The following is a 23106-nucleotide window of genomic DNA, read 5'->3' on the forward strand; positions in this document are numbered from 1 at the left end:
CCCTTGAAACTGCAATCTGAAGTCTCACTCGTGGTTGGATGCACTGCCTGGGACCTTTTCCCAACTGGGACTCCAGATTGCTGTTAATGAGGGACTTCCCAGCACTGTTTAAGTCTGGAGGTTGGTTGGCCTAATTTGGTGCTGTATATGCTTCTACTTTTCTCTATTGTTTCTATTTCTCTTCTTTTAATGACTGTATGTTGAAATTAAGTCAAATAATCCCCTATTAACTATTGAAATTGGGTGTGATGAGTGGTTTCTTTGTTAACAAATCCTTTGAGCCTAAAAGGAAAGTAAAATTTTTGGCAAAACATCTCCAAAGGTTGAGCCTATATAAGCTCTTCTCTTTTTATTAGGGTTAATTACTTTATTGGTTCTCTAGTTTATGAAATATTGTTTAAGAGCCAACAAAGTATTAAGCACTGTGTTAAATGATCAACAGGACATAGAGCATCAAGTATCATGGTCTACTGGAAAAGATAGGTAAGCAAGCAATTTCAGTTCAAAGAGGAAAAATAGAAAAAGAGAGAAAGTGATTATGAGCAATAATAGGAGCAAAAAGGTTGTGTGATGTTGCGTACGTGCAGAGTACACAGAAGTGAAGTGAAGTGCAGTCGCTCAGTCGTGTCCGACTCTTTGCGACCCCATGGACTGTAGCCTACCAGGCTCCTCAGTCCATGGGATTTTCCAGGCAGGAGTACTGGAGTGGGTTGCCATTCCCTTCTCCAGGGGATCTTCCCGACCCAGGGATCGAACCTGGGTCTCCCGCATTGTAGGCAGACGCTGTACCGTCTGAGCTACCAGGGAAGCCCACAGAGTACATAGAAGGGGAAACTAAATCATGTCTGGCAGACCACAAGAAAACTATTGTTGAAGTGAATCTGAAAAGATACAAAGGAGTTAATCAAGGATGAGGAAAAGAAAAAAAAATTGTGCTTTAAAGAATGGAAAAGTATGTAGAAAGAACCCAGAAAGGGAGCAGGATAAATGTTTTAAAACCACAAGTAGTAAGAAGAGAAGTAGTAAGAGATGAGGGAAACCTGGGTTAGTACCTGGAGGACTTCACATGCCAATAGACATAATCCTAAAGGGACAAATTCTCAGTCTTCTTAGTTGATTCCTTCTCAAACCCCTAATCCTTAAATGTCAGGGTAATCCAGAGTTTAATCCATTTTCTCTTCTCTGTCTATACTCGGTCTCTTGGTGGACTCATTTAGTCCTATAACTTCAAACGTAATGTGCATGCTGATGGCACTCCAACTATTATCTCCAGCCTGAACTCCTGATTCACATATCATAACCGCTCTCTGCTACCCTTCTCCCACCCCACCTCTAGGATTTGTGTACCACACTAACCCCCGTACCCTCCTCATGATTCCTGACACACTGAAAGCATGTATCTACTTTAGGATCTTCATTATTACTTTAAACAAAGGCTCTGAAGGCCTTTCTCCTAAATATTTTCATGGCTTGCTTCTTCTTTCAAGTCCTTCCTCAAAGTCCCCTTTCTCAATGAGACATTTGGTTATCCTTGTCACCCTACCTAAAATTTCAACCTCTCTTCTCCATCCCTGTCATTTCTTATACACCATCTCTGCTTTTCTGCCTTACATTTTCTCTCTAGCATTTATACTATCTAGCATAATATGCACTTTTTATTTACTACTGATTACCTCTAATAAATAAAAGCTTCATGAGAGCAGGGATTTTTGTCAATTTGGTCACTACTCTATTCTCAGGCAGTACCTGGCATATCATAGGAGCCCAATAAAATACAGTGAATAAATGCATTTTGAAATCACTTTAGAAATATAGAAGTTGGAAAAAATACTACAAAGATTTCCCATATACACTTCATGCGGGTAAACCCCCAATGATGACATCTTATATAACCACAGTATGATCATCAAAACCTATATTGCTTTTATAATCAGAAAAAATCAAAAATCATGAAGATAACATTTTAAACTTTTCTTTAGTTTAAAAAAAATTTTTTAATAAATACCTGGGGGAGAAATGATGGAGGGAATAATCAAAGTATCAAAAGCTATAAAAAATGAGAAGCAGCAACCTAAAAGAAAATCAATTTAGTATGGTATCCTCAAGCAAATTAAAGACTTTTCAGAGTTAGAGAACGATTGTGTCAAATGATTGTGACTACTGCTAAGTCAAATGAGATGAGGACTAGTCTATGAAACGACCACTGGTAACCTGCATGTGAGCAGTTTTGGCGGAGTAGTTAGAGCAAAATCCTGGATGAACTGGGTTCAAGAGAAAAATTTGGTATGGTGAGTACAAATAATCCTTGCAAGGAGTTTTCTGTAAAGAGGAATGAGAGCAATGAAGTGGTAGCTGAAGAGGTAAGTGTAAATACTATAGGAAAATGCTTTAAAAGCATAAAAAACAGAAAAATCACCTATAATCCCACAACTGGTTATCATTAATAACATTTTACCAACTTCCATCTCATGGAAAAAATACAATGACACAGTATAATATGTTGATCAGAATGGTGAAAATTTAGCAATCTCACAATATCAAGTACTAGTAGGAGGTAGAACAATGGAAACTCTACTGGGAATAGAAGCTGGTATAACCCCTGTGGAAAATAGTCTGGCACTATCTAGTGAAGTTGAATATGAAAGTGAAAGTGAACATGAAGTCACTCAGTCGTGTCTGACTCTTTGTGACCTGGTGGACTGTAGCCCACCAGGATCCTCCGTCCATGGGATTCTCCAGGCAAGAATACTGGAGTGGGTTGCCATTTCCTTCTCCAGGGGATCTTCCTGACCCAGGGATCAGACCCAGGTCTCCCGCATTACAGGCGGATGCTTTAACCTCTGAGCCACCTGGGAAGCTGAAGTTGAATGTACATATACACTACTACTCATCAAATTTACCCCCAGGGATATATCCTAGAAGAGTTCTCGTATATATATACCAGGAGACACATACAATAATGTCATTCTTTGTAAAAGTCCCACAGTGGAAATATCCCAAATGTTCGAAAGTAGAATGAATAAATAAACTGCAGATACCTACAGAATAAAATGCTTGAAACTACTGGCAATGAAAGTAGTTATGTACCACTTGGATGAAAACTATAATGCTCAACAAAAGTCACAAAAGAATATACAGAGTAGGATCCCATTTACATGAGATGCAGAAACAGGTAAAATTGAATTCAGTATTTAGGGATACATAGACAATAGATAATAAAGAAAAGCAGGAAGATGATCACATAAATGTCATGAGAGTGACTACCTATAGGGAGGCAGAGGGATGTGTTTGGTGAAAGACACACACCTTCAAAATAGCTTCAAAACAGCTGCCATGCAGCTAATTTCTAGACCTCACTGTTGGTTGGATGGGTGTGGGCTTTATGAATTTTTAAATTGTACATATGTACCATATACTTTCCTGTATACTGTATATAACATATGATAAAAAGAACTTTAAAAATAGATCTTAAAGTAACATATTCTTTCAAAATTCATTAATGAGATCAAGAGGGACCCAAAAATTCTTGTGTACCATATAGAAATTTGCTGGTTATCTTGTGGCAAAATATCTTAAAGATTTATTAAACTTAAGTATGAATTAGCTACCTTTTTTCTGTAACAAGACAACTGTTCCAAATTTGTTGACCTCTTCTATGATGACTTGTGGCTGTCAACAGTATGCTACATAGGTACCCAGAAGGTATCCAAAACTAAAATAACTCCCCACATACCTAATCTGTCTCCCTTCAAAGTAAAGATATTGTAACAATGACTGAGAAAGAAGTTGCTTTTTGAAAATTAATTTATTGCCATTCTGAGTGACATTTGGGATTCTGGTTCCCTGATCAGGGATCGAACCTGTGTACCCTGTATTGAAATCTTGGAGTTTTAACCACTGGTCTGTCAGGGAAGTCCCTGAAAAAGCAGTTGCTTTTTAAAAAACACACATTATACAGAAAATATTCTGATAATGGATGTTTAAAAATGTTTCCATTATTACATGATTTTATTGTTGAAAATAATGTCTGTCACCAATAAAACTCAAAACTGCAATTTTATAGATGCGGATTAAAATTTTTCTAATGTTTAAGAACTTCCAAATAATGTAAATGGTCTTTGAACATGTTATTAACCACACAAAAAAATCAAAGTAAAAATTGTAATAATAAAGCAAATGACAATACCAGTATCTAGGTATTTATTTAATACTAGGTATTAATACTAATATCTTCACTAAAAAGTATTCAGAGTATAAGATGGCTAAAAGTCAGTGACATTAAACATTCAATTTATTTCAAACATGAAAATTTATATTTTGGATAAAACAGTATAAAAACTTTATAAAGTTATAATTCCAATGCAAATTATTAGATCTGCGTATATCTAATGATTCTTTCTCCTTTGTATCCTTCTCATCAGAGTACCTTCCAAATGGATACCCCTGAAGTATTTAGCTCCCCCCTAATATACTTTCAGACCAGTGAGGTAGCTCCTCCATTCTGGCCAAGAAGCTACTGGCTTGTAACAGTTTTGATTTTAATTCCAGTTAGCCTGAGAAGGATGATTCTGTTAATTTCTCCTTCCCCTCAGGCAAGAGATTAGCTACTTTCTGAAGGCTCTCTCTAAACCAGTGTATTTTTTTTTAATTTTATTTCTGGAGAGGAGAGGTGGGAGGGTAGACTGGAGAGAGAACCAAGAAAGGTGAACAATGCTACTGGTTGTTTCCAAGTTAACAGTATTAAACCAGTAAAAATAGGAGTATTTGGGGTTTTAAAAATATTAATAACAAGGAATACCAGAATACACAAATTAGCACAGCAGTCACTAAATATGATTGAGTCATATTGAGAAGGATAAAAATTTACCAGGCAAATTTCAACAAAAACTTCCATATATTATTGTAGGATGAGCAGAAATTAATTTCAAATTATCTTGAATTACTATTGTGGCAAGGTGTTATAAGATTTTCAAAAATAATAAAGCATATTCTATTGTTATTGTTAATATTATAAAGTAAAATAAAAGTTTTAATGTATTGTTAAATAAAATTTAAAGTTAATTCTACTGGGATTCCCTGATAGCTTCAGTTGGTAAAGAATCTGCCTGCAATGCAGGAGACCCCGGTTTGATTCCTGGGTCGAGGAGAGCCACTGGAGAAGGGATAAGCTACCCACTCTAGCATGCTGGGCTTCTCTTGGGGCTCAGCTGGTAAAGAATCTGCCTGCAATGCAGAAGACCTGAGTTCAATCCCTGGGTTGGGAAGATCCCCTGGAGAAGGGAAAGGCTACCCACTCAGTATTCTGGCCTGGAGAATTCCATGGACTGTATATTCATGGGGTCACAAAGAGTCAGATACAATTGAGTGACTTTTACTTCTTCAAAGTTAATTCTATCAAGATCATTACATAATTTTTAAATTTCTATTTTTGTGTTTTATAATATACATAATACAGAAGTACACATACAAAAAAAATAAAAAAGAAAATGAAACAAAAAGGAAAAAAAAAGAAGTACATATATACACAGATGCTGCTAAGAATGAATTTACACATTCTTTCAGTGCAATTCATGCTTTCAAATTTTGGTTTTTAAAAACCCATAAATTGTTTTAATTCGACTGTGCTGAAAACAAACAATCTCTTCTTTCATGGCTACAAAATGATCAATAACATAAATGTAAGGTTTTTTTTTTTGTTTGTTTTGATGTTAGCATCAGCACTGAAATGAGGCCAAAAGAATTATATAAATAAACATCAAGAACTTTCAACAAAGTTAAGATGCTAGAAGCACCTGTAAGTATATACAAACATAACAGTTCTTTTGTTTTTCTCTAGGTTGATATAAAACACTACCACCACCACCACCCCATCCTATTTTCTACCTAGAAAAGGCAGTTCCAACACAACACCATAAGTGACATTCTACAAAGTAAGATTAGGAATGTGGGAAAAATTCCCAAGAGGGCACACTCTCCAAGCAGTTCTTCCTTTCACTTGTTTTATCAGAATGCCAAAATAAGTCCCAAATTGTCTCAATTTCTTTAACTGCAATAAAGTAAGAGTATTATTAATTTTTGGAAGAAAAGAATTTGTCTTAATTATAAATTATAACTAAGATATACTTAATTATATACTTAGTTATAATTATTTATATTAATTATAAATAAGTAATAATATAAATTATAGATATTCTAGGCTTCAACCTTCAATGTCACATCAATTATTACTCTCCTTCTTACACAAATCTACCAAAAGAATTTCTGGAAGAGAAATGAAATTTCTAGTTTCAAAGCCTAATTACTCCCCAATAAAAAAGAAAAAAAGCAGGGGAAAAGAAAATTGCCAGGCCAGCATTTTAACTAAAATTTCCTCAAAAGCTGGAAATGTAATGAAATACTTCAGTAAGTATATATATTGAGACAAGTCTTATTTTTGATATATACTTATGATTCTTCAGATGAACACTAGAATTGCTTTCTTCATTACCTTGTTACCTAGAGACTGAAAACACAAAATATTCATCTACTCTTTAAACAGATTACCAGAGAAAGAGCCTTGCTCTTATTCCTCTCCCATAATTTAAGAAAGGAATACTAAGGAGATCAAACCAGTCAATCCTAAAAGAAATCAACCCTGAATAGTCATTGGAAGGACCGATGCTGAAGCTCCAATACTTTGGCCACCTGATGCAAAGAGCCGACTCATTGGAAAAGATCCTGATGCTGGGAAAGATTCAAGGCAGAAGGAGGCAACAGACGATGAGATAGATGGTTGGAAGGCATCGCCGACTCAATGGACATGAATTTAAACAAACTCCAGGACATAGTGAAGGACAGGGAAGCCTGGTGTACTACAGTTCATGGGGTTCCAAAGAGTCAGACACAACTTAGCAAATGAACAACAACAACAACTACTTATCAAGCTTTAGAAATCTTTATCATGAACCTCAAGAAAGATAAATGGGGGACTTCCCTGGGGATCCAGTGGCTAAGGGCTGCATGTTCCCAATGCAGGGGGTTTGATCTCTGATCAGGGAACTACATGTGTGGGATCCCACACACTTGCAACTAGAAGTTTGGATGCCACAAGTGAAGATCTTGCATGATTCAACTAAAACCTGGTGGAGCCAAACAAGATAAAAAAAAAAAAAAAAAAAGGTAAAGCAGCTAAGAGAACTTCTGCTTCGCCACTAGAAAGACACTAGCAACAAATGGTCTACACAAACTGGCCTTCAACCCAAATGGCAAACACTGTAGTAGCCTGACCAGAATCCACTGTTGGTTGTATGCCATATAACTTAGCAAACCACTCCCAAAATAACTGAACAGTCTGATAAAAGGCAACAGTCCAACATGAAATCTGCTGCCAACTGGCTCTTATCAACTAATTTTACATATAGGAAAGTTTTATAAACAATTTAGTGAATAAGAAAATAAACAGTGCTAGAAAGGGGATTCTGACACAGGAACTTCCACGCATAGATGGTAGGAGTATAAAGTTGCACAGCCTTTCTAGATAACAATTTGGCTATATAGTAATACATAAAAAAACCTTAATTGTGCTTTACATCCTTTTATTCTAATAATTATACTTTTGAGACTCTACTAGAAGAAAGCAAAATATGGTATAAATATGGCATGTAGAAAGCTGCTAAGCAAAGCATTATTTAAAATAATTAAAATTGTGAACAGCTTAATAGTTAAACACTGTTAAATTATGATATATTTAAGTAATATGCATTTATGTAAAATGATATTTGGAAATAATTCTTAATATGGAAAAATGATTATAGCTTTTTGGGGCATTTCAATGATCCTTAAGGATAATTTTTATTATAAAACCTTTTACAATTTCTTGAAATCTGGTACTTTCTCCTTACTTATCATTCTTAGCCTCAGTCATAATCCCTAGAATTTATGGCAGCTAAAACCCTTAGATGACCTTGCCAAAGACCTCTAGATTTGCTGCAGAGGCCTGAGGTTCAGGGAGAAGCTGGAGACTGTTTTATTATGCAAAAGGCTCTTTTGATTAGAACAACTATTAGAAGCAACTGTGAGGGTGGAGAGAAATTAAGGTAAGTGGACCTTACTTTTTTAACTTCTCCAGAAGCAAGGCAAGAGGTATCCTAGGGGTCACAGCAACAGAAGTACCAGTCCCTACAGTTGCTTGTACCTAAGTCCAGGCCCTCCTTGCAGACCAGAGGTTGGTAGTTACAGCCAGATAGGACAAGTCTGGCCCATGGTCTGTTTTTATCAATAAAGTTTTATCAGAACACAGCAAGCCCCATGCAGTTATGTGTTGTCTATGGCTGTTTTCATTCCAAAAACTGAGTGCATATGCCCACAAACCCTAAAATATTTACTACCTGGCCCCTTACAGAAAAAAAGTTTGCTGACTTCTGCACTTGACCAATGAATGTTCTTAAAGAAATGCCTGCACAGAAACCTCCAAAGCACCTATCCATTAGTACCACAGATGACCTCATTCTACTCTTTGCTGAACTTAGCCAGACCCTATAGCATAGTTATTTGCTGGGATATGATCCCATGGGTTCTTGGTAATGCTGGATCAGGATGGGGTTAAATCAGTACTTTTTTCTAATTAAAAATGAGTACTGAGTTGAAAAAACATATATGCGTGTCTATACATATGTGTGTGTGTATATATACATATGTGTGTGTTTATATACATATATAATATACATATATAAATACATATCAAATATTTATAACCTCTTTTACTTTTGCTGAGTGTCTATCTCCTTCCCCAGAGTGTCTAGCACCAAAAGGAGCTTCGTGAATGTTTACTGACAAAAGGAAGGGAAAGAAGAACAAAACAAAGGAAGGAAGGAAGTAGAGAGCAAGGGACAGAAGCAGAGAAGGAGAAAAAACAGGTCAACAGGCAGACAACTAAGGATATTTTGCAGAAGTAACAACAGCATGTAATAAAAATTTTAATTGAAAAAGTTAAAAAAATTAAAACTGTATATAGCATATGATCTCATTAAAAAATCACTGAAAAGGATAGGAGAAAATATACTAAAATGCTTTAACAACACTTGCCTCTGTGTGATGGGTATATGTTTCTTTATGCTTTTGTCTTTTTCCAGAACCTTCTCTATACAAGAACAAAACAAAATCTACTCTTAAGAGAAAAAAAGATAAATTTATCATCCTATAGAAGTACAGTTGATTTAAACACTGTAAGAAAATGGGTTTTTCATTTTGTATATACTATTTTTATCCTAAACTATAGGAATGCTATATTTTCTGGATAAGCTTTTTTTTTAATAAAAGTAGTACACTGTTTATATTGAGGATAATACAGATGTTATATAACAAAATAAAAATCACCCATTAGAAATAATCAGTTAACATTCTAGTATATTTTCAGATAAGTATAGACCTACATACATGCACTCTGCACTCAGTTTTACTTGCTTTTGAGCTTTACATAAAGTGTAATCACACAATGTGTGTTTTCTGTTTAGCTTCTTTCACCAACATTATCTTTCTGAGGTTCATCCATATTCTTGTTTGCAGCTGTAGATTGTTCATTTTTATAAATGTATAATATTCCATTACATTAAAATATGATTTATTTAACCATAGCTGTATGGTGGGTATCCAGGTTGTTTCCAGTTTGGCACTCTTATGAATAACTTATAATCTATATTTGTGTACATGTCTCTTGGTGAAATGTTTCCATTGATTACAAATAGTGTATACTAAATGCTAGCAGATAATTACAAACTCTCTTGCAAAGTGATTATACTAATTTACACTTACTCTAGTACTGCATAATCACTCCTACTCTACATCCTTGCCTTGATTTGTTTTCATCATTGACTGATTTCTTACATTAGGTTACTGTTTTCTGTCTTTTGGTCCCAGATTTTCCATCTGGGCCCTTTTTTTATTCAGCAAACATTTTCTATGAGTTTGGTTCTTTTTTATATTTTTAGCCAGTGCCAAAATTCTCAATCTTATTTCAGTTTTCTTGAACATATTAACATAGTCTTTAAAAGTCTGTTTCTGGTAACTCCATCATCTGGACCATGTCAGTCTTTATTGCGAATCAAGTCTCTAATTTCTAATCATGTTGGTTTATCCTCTCTGCCTGGCATTTAAGTACCTGGCATTGTACTTAATGGAATTTTAGTATACAGAAAATAGTATAAATTAGTTGAAGCCTTAGAATAATATTATTTTCTTTAGAAAGGATATACATTTGCTTTGGGGAGCCAATTTAAGATACTTAGCAGACCTAGATTACCTTAATTCAATTTTAGGAACTGAGATGAGTTAAAGTTGAGCTACAGTCTCTGAAAGAAGACCATTCTATTTCCAGTTCATTCATATTTCTAGGCTTTTCAACTTGAAGTTTGCACGGGGCCTGCCTACTTTTAGTGAGCACTGTATTCCAATTTTTCTCCCTGTAGCCTTGTAAAGCTGTCAAAAGCTCTGTCAATTTAATAGCTTCTCAGCTAATAAACTTAAACTAGAATTGGCAGATACTCTTGAGGAAATGCTGCACTTCCCTTTCTTGGTGCCCTCCTTCTTCGAGATCTAGATCCTACTGTTCTTGTCTTATCAGTTCTCCTATGTCTGTAGGCACATTAAAAAAATTGGGGAGGGGGTAAGTTTTTCTAGTTATTCTCAGCAGTTGGTTGGTCCAAATTCCTTAGTCTGCCCTTGTCATAAGCAAAAATCTCCTTTGCCCTCTTTAACTAAAAAAAAAGTAACAGATTAACAAGACTTCCCTGGCAGTCTGTCTAGTAGGTCTAGTAGCTAAGACTCCACATTTCCATTGCAGGGAGCATGGGTTTGATTCCTGGCTGGGAATTAAGATCCCACATGCTGCATGACATGGCCAAAGAGTTTAAAAATAAATAAAATAAAAATACTTTATTAAAAATGATAGATTATTAAAATATTAATTCACATACTGTAAAATTTACCCATTTAAATGTGTCATTCAATAGTTTTTAGAACATTCATGGAGTTGTCCCTCAAGCACCAAAACCAATTTTTTGTTTTTTGGCTATGCCATGTGGAATGTGGGATCTTAGTTCTCCCATTAGGGGTACCACTTTCGCCCCCTGCAGTGGAAGTGTGGAGTCTTAACCACTGGACTGCCAGGGAAGTCCCACCATAATCAACTTTAGAACTTTTCATCACTCCAAAAAGAAGTTCCATTATTCCCTCTCGCCAGCATCTGCAACCATTAATCTGCTTTCTGTCTCTATTGCCTTTACCTAATTTAGACAGTTCATATAAATTGAATCATATATGTCTTTTTTTGTGTGGCCTCTTTTATATAACATGTTTTCAAGGTTCATACATATTGTAGCATATATTGACACTTTAATCCTTTTTATGGTCAAATAATATTATGTTGTACGGATATACTACATTTGGTTTATACATATATCAACTGGTGGATATTTGGATTGCTTCCACTTTGGGCTATTATAAATGTTATGGACATTTCTTTATATTTGTTTGGACATATGTTTCAATTCTCTTGAGTATATACCTAGGTGTAGAATTGTTAAGTCAAATGATAATCCTATACTTAACATTTCTAGGAATTATCACACTGTTGTCAAAAGTGGCTATACTAGCTGCAAAAGAAGTCATGGGTATGAAATGAATGGTATGGGAAACAAAGTCAGTGTAGTATCTTTGTATGGTGACAGATCATAACTAAGCTTATTGAAGTGATCATTTTAAAATGCACAGAAATGTCAAATCACTATGTTGTATAAGAGGAACGAACTGTGTTACAGGTCAATTATACTTCAAAAACAAATTCATAGATATAAAGACTGAATAGAAATAAAGACTATACCAGAGGCAGGTAGAGGTGAGGATGGAAGAAGACAGGCAGTGAAAACGATTATAAACTTTCAGTTACAAAGTAAATACGTACTAGGAATATAATGTACAACATGATAAATACAGTTAATACTGCTGTATGTTATATATGAAAGTTGTTAAGAGAATAAATCCTAAGAGTTCTCATTATAAGGAAAAATATTTGTTTCTGTTTTTAAATTTTTGTATCTACATGAGATGATGGATGTATACTAAACTTATTGTGATAATCATTTCATGATGTAAGTCAAATCATTATGGTGTACAGCTTAAACTTATAAAGTGCTGGATGTCCATTATATCTCAGTAAAACTGGAAGGACCAATGAGTGGCTATATCATGTTTCAATTCCACTAGCAATGTTTAAGGATCATGCCCTCTTTTTAAGCAATTATTTTTAACACCCAAATTTACTAGCCTTAATAAAACAGGCCAATTATGCCTCAATAATGCTGAAATAAAATAGAAAATATTTATAAAAATTATTCTCTAACTATAATAAGTGAAGTGAAGTTGCTCAGTCGTGTCTGACTCTTTGTGATCCCATGGACCGTAGCCTACCAGGCTTCTCCGTCCATGGGATTTTTCAGGCAAGAGTACTGGAGTGGGTTGCCATTTCCTTCTCCAGAGGATCTTCCCAACCCAGGAATCGAACCCAGGTCTCCCACATTGTAGGGAGACACTTATCCTCTGAGCCAACTATAATAAAGGAGAAACAAAATGAAAATAACATACTAAAGTAATAACAATATATAAGAGCTAGGGCATAACAACAAAGACAGGATGAAGACCAATGGCTACATATAATAAATAAGCCAGGATTTAAGAGATTAGAAGCCACTCTGTGGAAGAAGTATAATAAAATAAAAAATCAGAGGCATTGGTAGATATAAAAACTAGTGTTAGAATAAATAACAAGTCAGATATGAATCTGATAAAAGAGAATTAATGTTAATTGAAGTAGTGATACATGCCAAGTTAAATTATAAGCTAACTGAAATAGAAAAAATGAGGAAGTGTGATGTTGTTGCAAATGAATCAAACTTTTTAAAATAAGCATAGCACCAAAGTAATTTTCTATGTCACTTTATAGAAAAGTATTTCTTAGCTTGAAATGTTGAGGCATTCACTTATCTCTTAATATTTAAAAGCCCTTAGAAACTATACTTGGGGACAAAGGAATACAGAATAGATTGCAAGATGAAATCTTAAAACAAGAAGCCATAGGAAAATTATATAGTAGACTTCTGGAGACAATTTGAGATTAAGACTAAAACATAACAGACAAGACAAAGATACATAATCTCAGTATGTTACTTTTATATTAATTCCTTATCTTTGGGCTACAGTCATCCATTAGGATTTTGACAAGATCCCTAAATTTCATGAGCCTCCAATTTCAAATATTTGATTTTGTCTGTTGGTTAAAAGGAGTTTTAATTTTCTTTAATAAGAAAATTGAATGAGTTTGCAATGGGTTTCATCACTTTTGCAGTAATGATATAATTACTTATGAAAGGAAAATCCAAATGGAGTTGGTATTGCTGAGAGTTATCTGAAAGGCAGTCGGGAAGCTATTAAGGAAGTATGAGTTATGCACGTCTCAGCCTGGATGGAGTCTGACCTTTTGACCTGATAAGCAAGTTATTTAGAACATCTGCCAGAAACTCAAGATACTTATCAGACCCTTACCCTAAAATAAACAGTAATTTACATCTAGGACCCCTATCCTATAACAACTCGTGATTCCTTAAGGATATCAGTTCTTTCCAGGCTAGTTTTAACATTCTCATCGCTTTCTGTCTTTATAAGCCCCTGACTCTTTTTCTCAGAACACTCTTTCAGGATTACCCAAATCTGTGTCTCCTGAATTATAATTTTAAGAAACCGGCCCCTGCCATAAACTCTTTTCTTATTTGCAGCCCACTACACTTTTTTTTTGGTTGACACACTAAAATCCTTTTCAACTATATACTTGGAGGTGTTATAACACTAAGTAGAACTGAGTAGACAGAAAAATGCTAGGCCAACTCTTCATACCCTTTCCTCCCAACAAAACACACTTGATTGACTAGCCCTAACAAGCACCAGTCACACTCCATTATTAGGCTCCCTCTTTCTTCAGATTTGTCCAAATAATGTTAATGAGGGAGGAAGAAAGGGAAGAAAATAAAGAACTAGTTTGCAGGCAAGGGAAGAAACAGCAAAATCAGATAAGACAGACAGATCTAGGGAAAAGAAATGGAAGCACCTCAGGAAAGCAAATATAAATGCAAAAGGATAGTTATGCAAACAAAGACATTCTGGAAAGACTGGCAGAAGTAAAAGAACCTATGAACTGGAGAGAATAAAAAGGTTCCAATGAAACTAGAAATAAGATACCATTCTAACAAAGTCCATAGCTAGACTTAAAGCATCTCTAAACCCAAGGCCAGGATTGCCCTCTTTAAGCATTTAGCAAAAAGAGTTCTACTGGAGAAAAATAATGGTGGAAAGTAGGGAGAAGAGAGGGGAGAGAAGAAGACAAAAGAGGGAGAGAAAAGAAGAAAGGAGAAAGGAGGAAGGAGAGGGAAGGGAACAAAAGATATACAACCAGAAAACTGGTCCTCAGCTCCAGGGCACTGATACATGGTCAAGGGCCCTGGTCCTGCCTATTTAACATAGATGGCAAGTTCCTCAAAATCCAATTACACAGCTCTGGAAACCAACACTCCTGGAAACACTACTTTACTAGATCTGTATAAATCCCCAACTATTAAACAACTGAGCCTCAATAATCAAATAATCATTTCCAATCACTGTTGTTGGCCTAGGACACGTTAATAGGTAAACTCTTCACTTTGTTATGTGCTTGCTCGCTCTCGCTCACTTGCTCTTTCTCTCTCTCGGACCACAGATAACAAAAAGAGTCAATTCAGGTTGCTATTTAGTTACAGTATTAATGACAGATGACAGTAAGAGAGGCCAGTTTGCACATGGGCAGACAAATAAATACTTAAAAAAAATAAGGGCCATAAGCATGCTTGGTATCTTTGAAGGGCACCCAGAATACTGCCTATTTTAAGTATCTACCTCTACCTCACTGGCTTACCAGAGTACTTGAAATGTTATTAGAAAAATCTAATCCTTAGGTTGCTGCTGCTGCTGCTGCTAAGTTGCTTCAGTCGTGTCCGACGCTGTGCGACCCTAGAGACAGCAGCCCACCAGGCTCTCCCGTCCCTGGGATTCTCCAGGCAAGAACACTGGAGTGGGTTGCCATTTCCTTCTCCAGTGCATGAAAGTGATTAGGTTAGGCTTTTATATTTCTAGAATTCTCCTTATTAAAATGCAAATAGTCATGAAAAAGTAATAGACTGGGTCTTTGACACATCATATTGCTTGCCATCATAACATTAAACAGACAACAGAGCTGGCACCAATAGGATAAATAAGCATTAGTCAATAAGGGGAGGAAAAAAAGTATAATTTACAAAGTATTGTCTAGAGGGAATTTTTGAGTGAATTCCCTGAGAAAAACTGGGCACACAGAGATGAGTAAGAAAGCCCTAGGTCCTGGGAGAAATGGAAGAGGAAACAGAGTTTGAGAAAACTGAAAAAGGGAAGTTCAAATCCCAACTTGGTTTCAGGCTGGCTGGGAGGGTCAACTCCCAAAGGTTATAATCCCAGAGCAGCAACAGAGCATGAAGCAATCCTGAATACCAGCTCTAATATCCGGTTACCAGAAAGTCTGGGAAAAGCAGCAAAACAAACTCTTAAGGCCAGTGACTGCCAATGGCATATATCAAATACAGTATAAGAGATTTCTAAACCTCTCTGTCCCCCTATCCACATTCTTTACCCCAAACCAGAAGAAAAACTAATAAGGGAGGTGAGGGGAGGCATGCAGAGAGAAATGTGGAATTGTGTAATTTGCAAAAATTCTCCAAATGATCCAAATGCTTGTGACATGTATGGTTCCTCTACAGTGACAAGCTCCTTCATCTACCTAAGTCTAATCCCCAGTCCACCAAAATGATAAGCAGGTCCAACAAACTTTCAGTCCCAAACATTTCTTAAAATTTTTATGTTTGAACTGGAACATGATTTTGATTGCCACCTAGTGGAAGAGACAGAGTCCACCACATATTAAACTAAGAATAAGCAATCTAAAAGTATCAAATGTTATTTTTTATATTCTAACAGCTGAAGACAGTTTCCCAAATGTGGCTATATGAAAGATGATTTTAGGTAGCACAAGGATAAATGCTATTTTAACTCCTTTGTATTTACTGCAATGTGTACTTTGGCCACCTGATGCGAAGAGTTGACTCATTGGAAAAGACTCTAATGCTGGGAGGGATTGGGGGCAGGAGGAGAAGGGGACGACAGAGGATGAGATGGCTGGATGGCATCACTGACTCGATGGACGTGAGTCTGAGTGAACTCCGGGAGTTGGTGATGGACAGGGAGGCCTGGTGTGCTGCGATTCATGGGGTCCCAAAGAGTCGGACATGACTGAGCGACTGAACTGAACTGAACTGATACTAGAAAAAAGTATAAACGATACTTCATCATTTCACAAACGTGAAGATAAGGCTAAATTAACACTAATTTTTTCAAAGTTAATAAATTAAAAAATACAGTATATCTGAGATTTATGTAATAACCCACATTTTACACAAATATTGTTTTACCCACAAAATAACATTATTTTGAGATATTCCTGTTTTTTCCCCTTATCAAATAAGTTCCTGAAATTATTTCACAAGAAAATTAGCATTCAATACTGCTAAACTCATAAAAATTTGCCTTCCTTAAAACATGCTTACCTAGACAGTTATCCTATGATTGAAAATAGTTGATTCCCTCTTATTTTGACAAATTTCATTATAGAAAATATACTTCCATTTAATCTAAATGGTTAAATACTCAGAGAACTGTTTGAACTCCTGCCAACCTATTACAGTGGAATGCACTTTAAAGACCTATGTTCTATCGTCACAGTGGTCAATTATTTATCATAGAATTCAGAGGTTTCAAGAAAGTTCTGAGCATTTAATCAGCATTCATTAGTCCTTCTATTCACTGATACTGAAACATACAAGTGAAAATTATAAGATTCATTTCATTATCTTCTCTGATGGCCACTTTAAATGACAATGATACATTTCTCATGTGATAAATTTCATACAGCTCAAGCTGCTAAAAAAGACTAAAAAATTAAGTATCTGGAAAATGGAAACAGGATTATCAAGAATAGTTTAAACCAATCCTCTTTCATCTCCTGGATTGGAAACTGCTTACAGCCTTAACAAAATTAGCATTTTTTGCCATCATCATGTTAAACAGACAATAGAGCTGTGCACGAATAGGTTAGATAAGTAATAGTGAATAAGGGGAGGAAGAAAAAGTATAATTTACAAAGCATTGTCTAGAGGGGATTTTTGAGTGAATTCCCTGAGAAAAACTGGCACACAGAGATGAGTAAGAAAGCCCTAGATCCTGGGAGAAATGGAAGAGGAAACGGAGTTTGAGAAAACTGGAAAATAGAAGTTCAAGGAATAGATGGGGTTGTTGAATAGTTAGGCATTTACCTAACAGTAACTGCCACATGTCCCACTTAAAGCACTCAGTTTCTTTCTGAGGAGACAACACTCTTACAGTTTCCTATTTACTCCCCTGGACTCATTTCTATATATTTGCATTATATATAACTTGTTAATGTCTTTACCCAAATGGCAGTATACTATATACACTGACTGCTCTGCACTTGACTTTTTTCATTTAACAAAATAAGTTGAAGATTTGTTCCATTTTGATATGTAATAAAGTCACTTCCTTCTTTTTAATGGGTGAAAAATATTCCATTGTATCAAGGCACCATAATTTATACAGTCCTGTAAGAAAAGACATTTTTGTTGTTTTCAATCTTTTGCTATTATAAAGAAACAGGGCATCAAACAACTCTGTACATATACTATTTGACATTGCACATTAATGTTTAGAAGTGAAACTGCTGGGCCATGTAAACTTTGGCATTGGTTGCTGGCATTTTTTTTGGTGAGGGGCAGATCACATTAATTTTGTGGGTTAAAATTTAAAGAGCATGACACTGTATTTTAGAGTCTTCCCTACTAAGAACAGAATATCCCTTTTTGTTACATGTAATATCTTATTAACTCTAAAATACACATTTAGTCCTTTCTAAAATATGGATGCATCTAATAATCCAGGACATCTTTTAATCACTGTCAGCCAGGTGGCAGTCATGAAAGTAACTGCTCCTGGTGGCATGACAGGTCATCTGTGGTCATTCCAATGATCAAACCATTTAGAGACCATTCACTTTTCACTTTAATGCGTTGGAGAAGAAAATGGCAACCCACTCCAGTGTTCTTGCCTGGAGAATCCCAGGGACGGGGGAGCCTGGTGAGCTGCCGTCTATGAGGTCGCACAGAGTCGGACATGACTGAAGCGACTTAGCAGCAGCAAGGAATAAATATGAGCCATAGTGTTGTTAGAAAGCTTTCTGTGACACCTTCTGGTAAGATCAGGCAAGTACAAGCATCAAAACTAAAAAGTGTCAGTGATTTGGAAGAAAATTCTTTCAAGAAATACTACACTATCAATGCTCTTAATGGTAATAAGGACAATTTTGTGTGAGCAGGAAAAAATAATGATTTTTGATGACTGCAAGTCAAAAAGCGATTCAGAAGAACCAGACTATGTGAAGAATCAGATTTGTAATATCTTAACCGATATATTTTGTTTATATTTTCAATTTTGTAATTGCACTAGAATTCTAGGAAGTACAAAAATAAAATTCTAAGTTCTAAGAAATTGTTGCATCAGAGTTATGGGCAGCACTTTATGTTAGTTTTATATTAAAAAAAAAAGAACAACCAAAATTAGTACAACTTTTAATCAGCGTCTCAGATTTGAATAAACAATGTGCTGTTATTTTAGTATTTTAGAGTTTCTCTCATATAGATTTTGCACATTCTTAAGGCTATTCCTATATATTTTATCTTTTCCTCCATTACATTTTCTTATTAGAATGCAATTGATTTTTGCCTATTTTGTAAACAACCACTTTACTGAATTGTTTTTTATAAATTGTTATTATAAATTGCATTTATAATAATTTTTCAGTGGATTCTTTTGGATTGTCAAGGTAAGAAATGAAATAAATTTTAAACTCTAATTATCTTAAACTATCTGCTGGAATTTAAACTCAAAGAAGGTAAAGATTATGAATTATTTTTACTGTTCTATTCCCAGCACTTCCCATACTTGTGCTCAGTTGCTCAGTCATGTCCAACTCTTTGCAACCCCACGGACTGTAGCCCATCAGGATCCTCTGTCCATGGAATTCTCCAGGCAAGAATACTTGAGTGGGTTGCCATTTCCTCCTCTAGGAGATCTTCCCGACCCAGGGATCGAACCTACATCTCCTACACTGGCAGGTGGTTTCTTTAACATTGAGCCACTTGGGAAAGCCTGACTTTGCGTAATACGTTGCACAGATCAGACAATCAATATGTACTTGTTAAAATGAGTTACATGCATATTACTTCATAAAACTTACCTCAGCCTTCCCTGACAGAGATAGATAGGGAGTTTAGTCTAAAAAGTCAAATATAAGTGAGAAAATGTATTCATATATATTCCCCTTTATATACAAACATACAGAGCCTGTAAGAAATTAGATATTTTATAATAAAATCTCTATATATTTGGTTATAATGACTTCTATTTTAATAACTAAAAGTCTTAATTATGAAATAAATGTTTTATTTTAAACACTTACCTTTTAGATCTTATATCTGATGAATCAAACTGGATATTCATAGGTCCAGGATTTACTTCATGATCTCCCTCAGGGATGAGAAGATGCCTAGAATCACTATCCATATTTGCCATTTTTCTCAGACTCTAAGTACTAAAGAAGTCAGTCCTGTAATAAATCAGAAAAGAGAAATAATTTAAAGTTTAATATAAGAACTATTTTACTACTGATAGGTAATACATTTGCATGTGTAAGAAATAAAAAAACACAGGAATTTGCTGAAGATATCTTAATGAGCTATATGTCTAAAATACATTACCAGAAACTTGCTAAGTTGAAAAGGAGTTACTACTTATTTTTCAGCTTAATAAAAAAAGAAGCAAGGCAATCCATTCCCAGTAATAAAACAGATTAGGCTATTTGGGTTCATTTTCCTGCAGAAAACAACTGAAAATACTAGATAAAATACTAAAAAAATTTTTTTGAAAATAGTAAGGAAATGCAGGCCATTTGTAGGTGAAATTAAAGAACCTAGAAAGTAAGTAGCTCAAACAAGTTGGCTCCGTTCTGAAGGTATTTGCTGTGCCAGGAGAAACTGTGCTGGGGTTTTCAAGATCTTGTGGAATAGTAGGGAAATAAAAGACAACCCCCCAAATTCATCCAAAATAAGGAATGAGTATAGTAAGAAATCACCCCCTATCCCTACTTCCCATACAGCTGTGACTACAGAGCGCTTCACTATTAGATTAGGAGTTAACAGGAAGAAATCCCAAAGAAAGGTAATGCCAAAGAATGTTCAAAATACTGCACAATTGCACTCAACTCACATGCTAGCAAAGTAATGCTCAAAATTCACCAAGTCAGGCTTCAACAATATGTGAACCGTGAACTTCTAGATGTTCAAGCTGGTTTTAGAAAAGGCAGAAGAGCCAGAGATCAAATTGCCAACATCCAGCTGGATCATTGAGGAAACAAGAAAGTTCCAGAAAAACATCTATTTCTGCTTTATTGACTATGCCAAAGCCTTTTACTGTGTGGATCACAGTAAACTGGAAAATTATTCAAGAGATGGGAATACCAGACCACCTGACCTGCCTCTTGAGAAATCTGTATGCAGGTCAGGAAGCAACAGAACTAGACATGGAACAACAGACTGGTTCCAAATAGGAAAAGGAGTACATCAAGGCTGTATATTATCACCTTGCTTATTTAACTTATATGCACATCGTGAGAAATGCTGGGCTGGATGAAGCACAAGCTAGAATCAAGATTGCCCGGAGAAATATCAATAACCTCAGATATGCAGATGACACCACCCTTATGGCAGAAAGTGAAGAGGAACTAAAGAGCCTCTTGATGAAAGTGAAAGAGGAGAGTGAAAAAGTTGGCTTAAAGCTCAACATTCAGAAAACGAAGATCATGGCATCCGGTCCCATCACTTCATGGCAAATAGATAGGGAAACAGTGGCTGAGTTTATTTTCTTGGGTTTCAGAATCACTGCAGATGGTGACTGCAGTCATGAAATTAAAAGATCCTTACTCCTTGGAAGGAAAGTTATGACCAACCTAGAGAGCATATTAAAAAGCAGAGACATTACTTTGCCAACAAAGGTCTATCTAGTCAAGGCTATGGTTTTTCCAGTAGTCATGTATGGATGTGAGAGTTGGACTGTAAAGAAAGCTGAGCGCTGAAGAATTGATGCTTTTGAACTGTGGTGTTGGAGAAGACTCTTGAGAGTCCCTTGGACTGCAAGGAGATCCAACCAGTCCATCCTAAAGGAGATCAGTCCTGGGTGTTCACAGGAAGGACTGATGTTGAAGCTGAAACTCCAGTACTTTGGCCACCTGATGCAAAGAGCTGACTCACTGTAAAAGACCCTGATGCTGGGAAAGATTGAAGGCAGGAGGAGAAGGGGACGACAAAGGATGAGATGGTTGGATGGCATCACTGACTCAATGGACATGAGTTTAGGTAAACTTCGGGAATTGGTGATGGAAAGGGAGACCTGGCGTGCTACAGTGCATGGGGTCGCAAAGAGGTGGACATGACTGAACGACTGAACTGAACTGAGCTGAAAAGTGCCTCACTCCCTCACAAGAGAATCACAAACAAGTTTTCTTGACACTGACCATAGCCTGTGTGTGTGTCTGTATGTGTCTGTGTGTGTGTCTGTGTAGAGGGAAATATTATATACTACAAACTGTACCTCATGGATTTGCAAGGTGATCAAAGAACACTTAAAGCTGTGAACATAATTTCAGGTTATTTGCTTGGTAAAGCTTATAGGTAACTGGCTGAAGCAAAGGTAAATCTTTTCTTTGAGGATACAGAAAACATTGATCCTAGCCCTCAAAAAAGACTTGCAAACAATTTTTCAAGAACAATGAACAGTACACTGTCAAAAATAAACCAGCATATAAAGAAACAAAATGCTATTAGTGAGAACCAGAAGCAACAGCAGAAATAGTTTCACAAAGGTTTCAACCACATTCTTATTATCAGAATAAGATTATAAAACAATTATGCTTCCTACCTTTAAACAAATAAAGGAAAAAGTGGATATTTTTAAAAAGTAACAGCATGTTTGAAAAGAACCAGAGTGAACGCTTAGGCACCGATAAATAACAACAAAGAAAAAAATAATAAAACAAAACATAATAGCCAAAATTTAAAACTCAATGGATGTTTTTAAAAGTTGAAGAGAGGATGCTGGCAACATGGTGGAATAAAAAGCTACCTTTATCTTTTCCCTTCAAAGTACAACCAGTAAAACATCTATAACACAACAAAACTGCCTCCACCCAATACACTAGGATGCTGGAGAGTTCCACACATCTGTACATCTAAGAGTGAGCAGACTAAATAGAATATATAGAAGAGGAAGGAACTGAGGGAGGGAGAAATCAAGAGAAGAGTGGTGGTGGTGCCTGTAATCCTAGCCCTCCAGCTCTAGCAGCCGAGACTGCAGCCCCAAAAGACTCGCTGGCAGCAGGGGAGGTGGGCACACGACTCTTGCCTCAGCAGGCGCCACGAACACAGAGGTCAAGACAGAGAACCTTACAACACTGCACCCAGCATAGGTGCCCTGCAATTCTGGCTCTTCTCTCTCTTCTCCCTCCCCCTGCAACGGCAGAGCCTGTAATTCAGGAGACCCTGGATATGACGTAAGAGACCACCATCCCAGCTATAGCAGAAGGCAAGGCACCGACAACCTGGGAGGCACAAGACGCAAAAATGAGTGCCCAGGGTAACACTGCTAACAGAGGTGATGGAGGATCGAGAGTGAAGATTCAAATATAACTACAGGTAGTTCATGTAAGAGAAACCAAAAGATTGTGCACCATTTGCTGGAAAACAGAAGAAAGGCCTCTAATTTCTAATCTATTGAATCTGTTATAATCAAGCAAAAAAAGGTGTTTGCCACTTGAAATTTATCTGTGGAGAAACAGCTCATCAG

The 23106-nt window shown here is 36.1% G+C and overlaps 1 protein-coding gene across 6 annotated transcripts in view; it reads right to left on the minus strand.

Moving 5' to 3' along the window:
* SLC38A9 (solute carrier family 38 member 9) overlaps window positions 1-23106 on the minus strand; it is a 91674-nt gene that overhangs the window by 58966 nt on the left and 9602 nt on the right. For all 6 annotated transcript variants that reach the window (XR_005724808.1, XM_040262541.1, XM_040262543.1 and 3 more), the window contains exon 2: window positions 19670-19816. Coding sequence is in view for 3 of the 6 variants with exons in the window: in XM_040262541.1 (XP_040118475.1) it covers window positions 19670-19782 (113 nt within the window). In the remaining 3 variants the exon portion in view is untranslated. The remainder of the gene's footprint in view (window positions 1-19669; window positions 19817-23106) is intronic.

This window comes from Oryx dammah, unplaced genomic scaffold (genome assembly GCF_014754425.2).
Source record: "Oryx dammah isolate SB20612 unplaced genomic scaffold, SCBI_Odam_1.1 HiC_scaffold_20, whole genome shotgun sequence".
Classification (NCBI taxonomy): Eukaryota; Metazoa; Chordata; class Mammalia; order Artiodactyla; family Bovidae; genus Oryx; species Oryx dammah.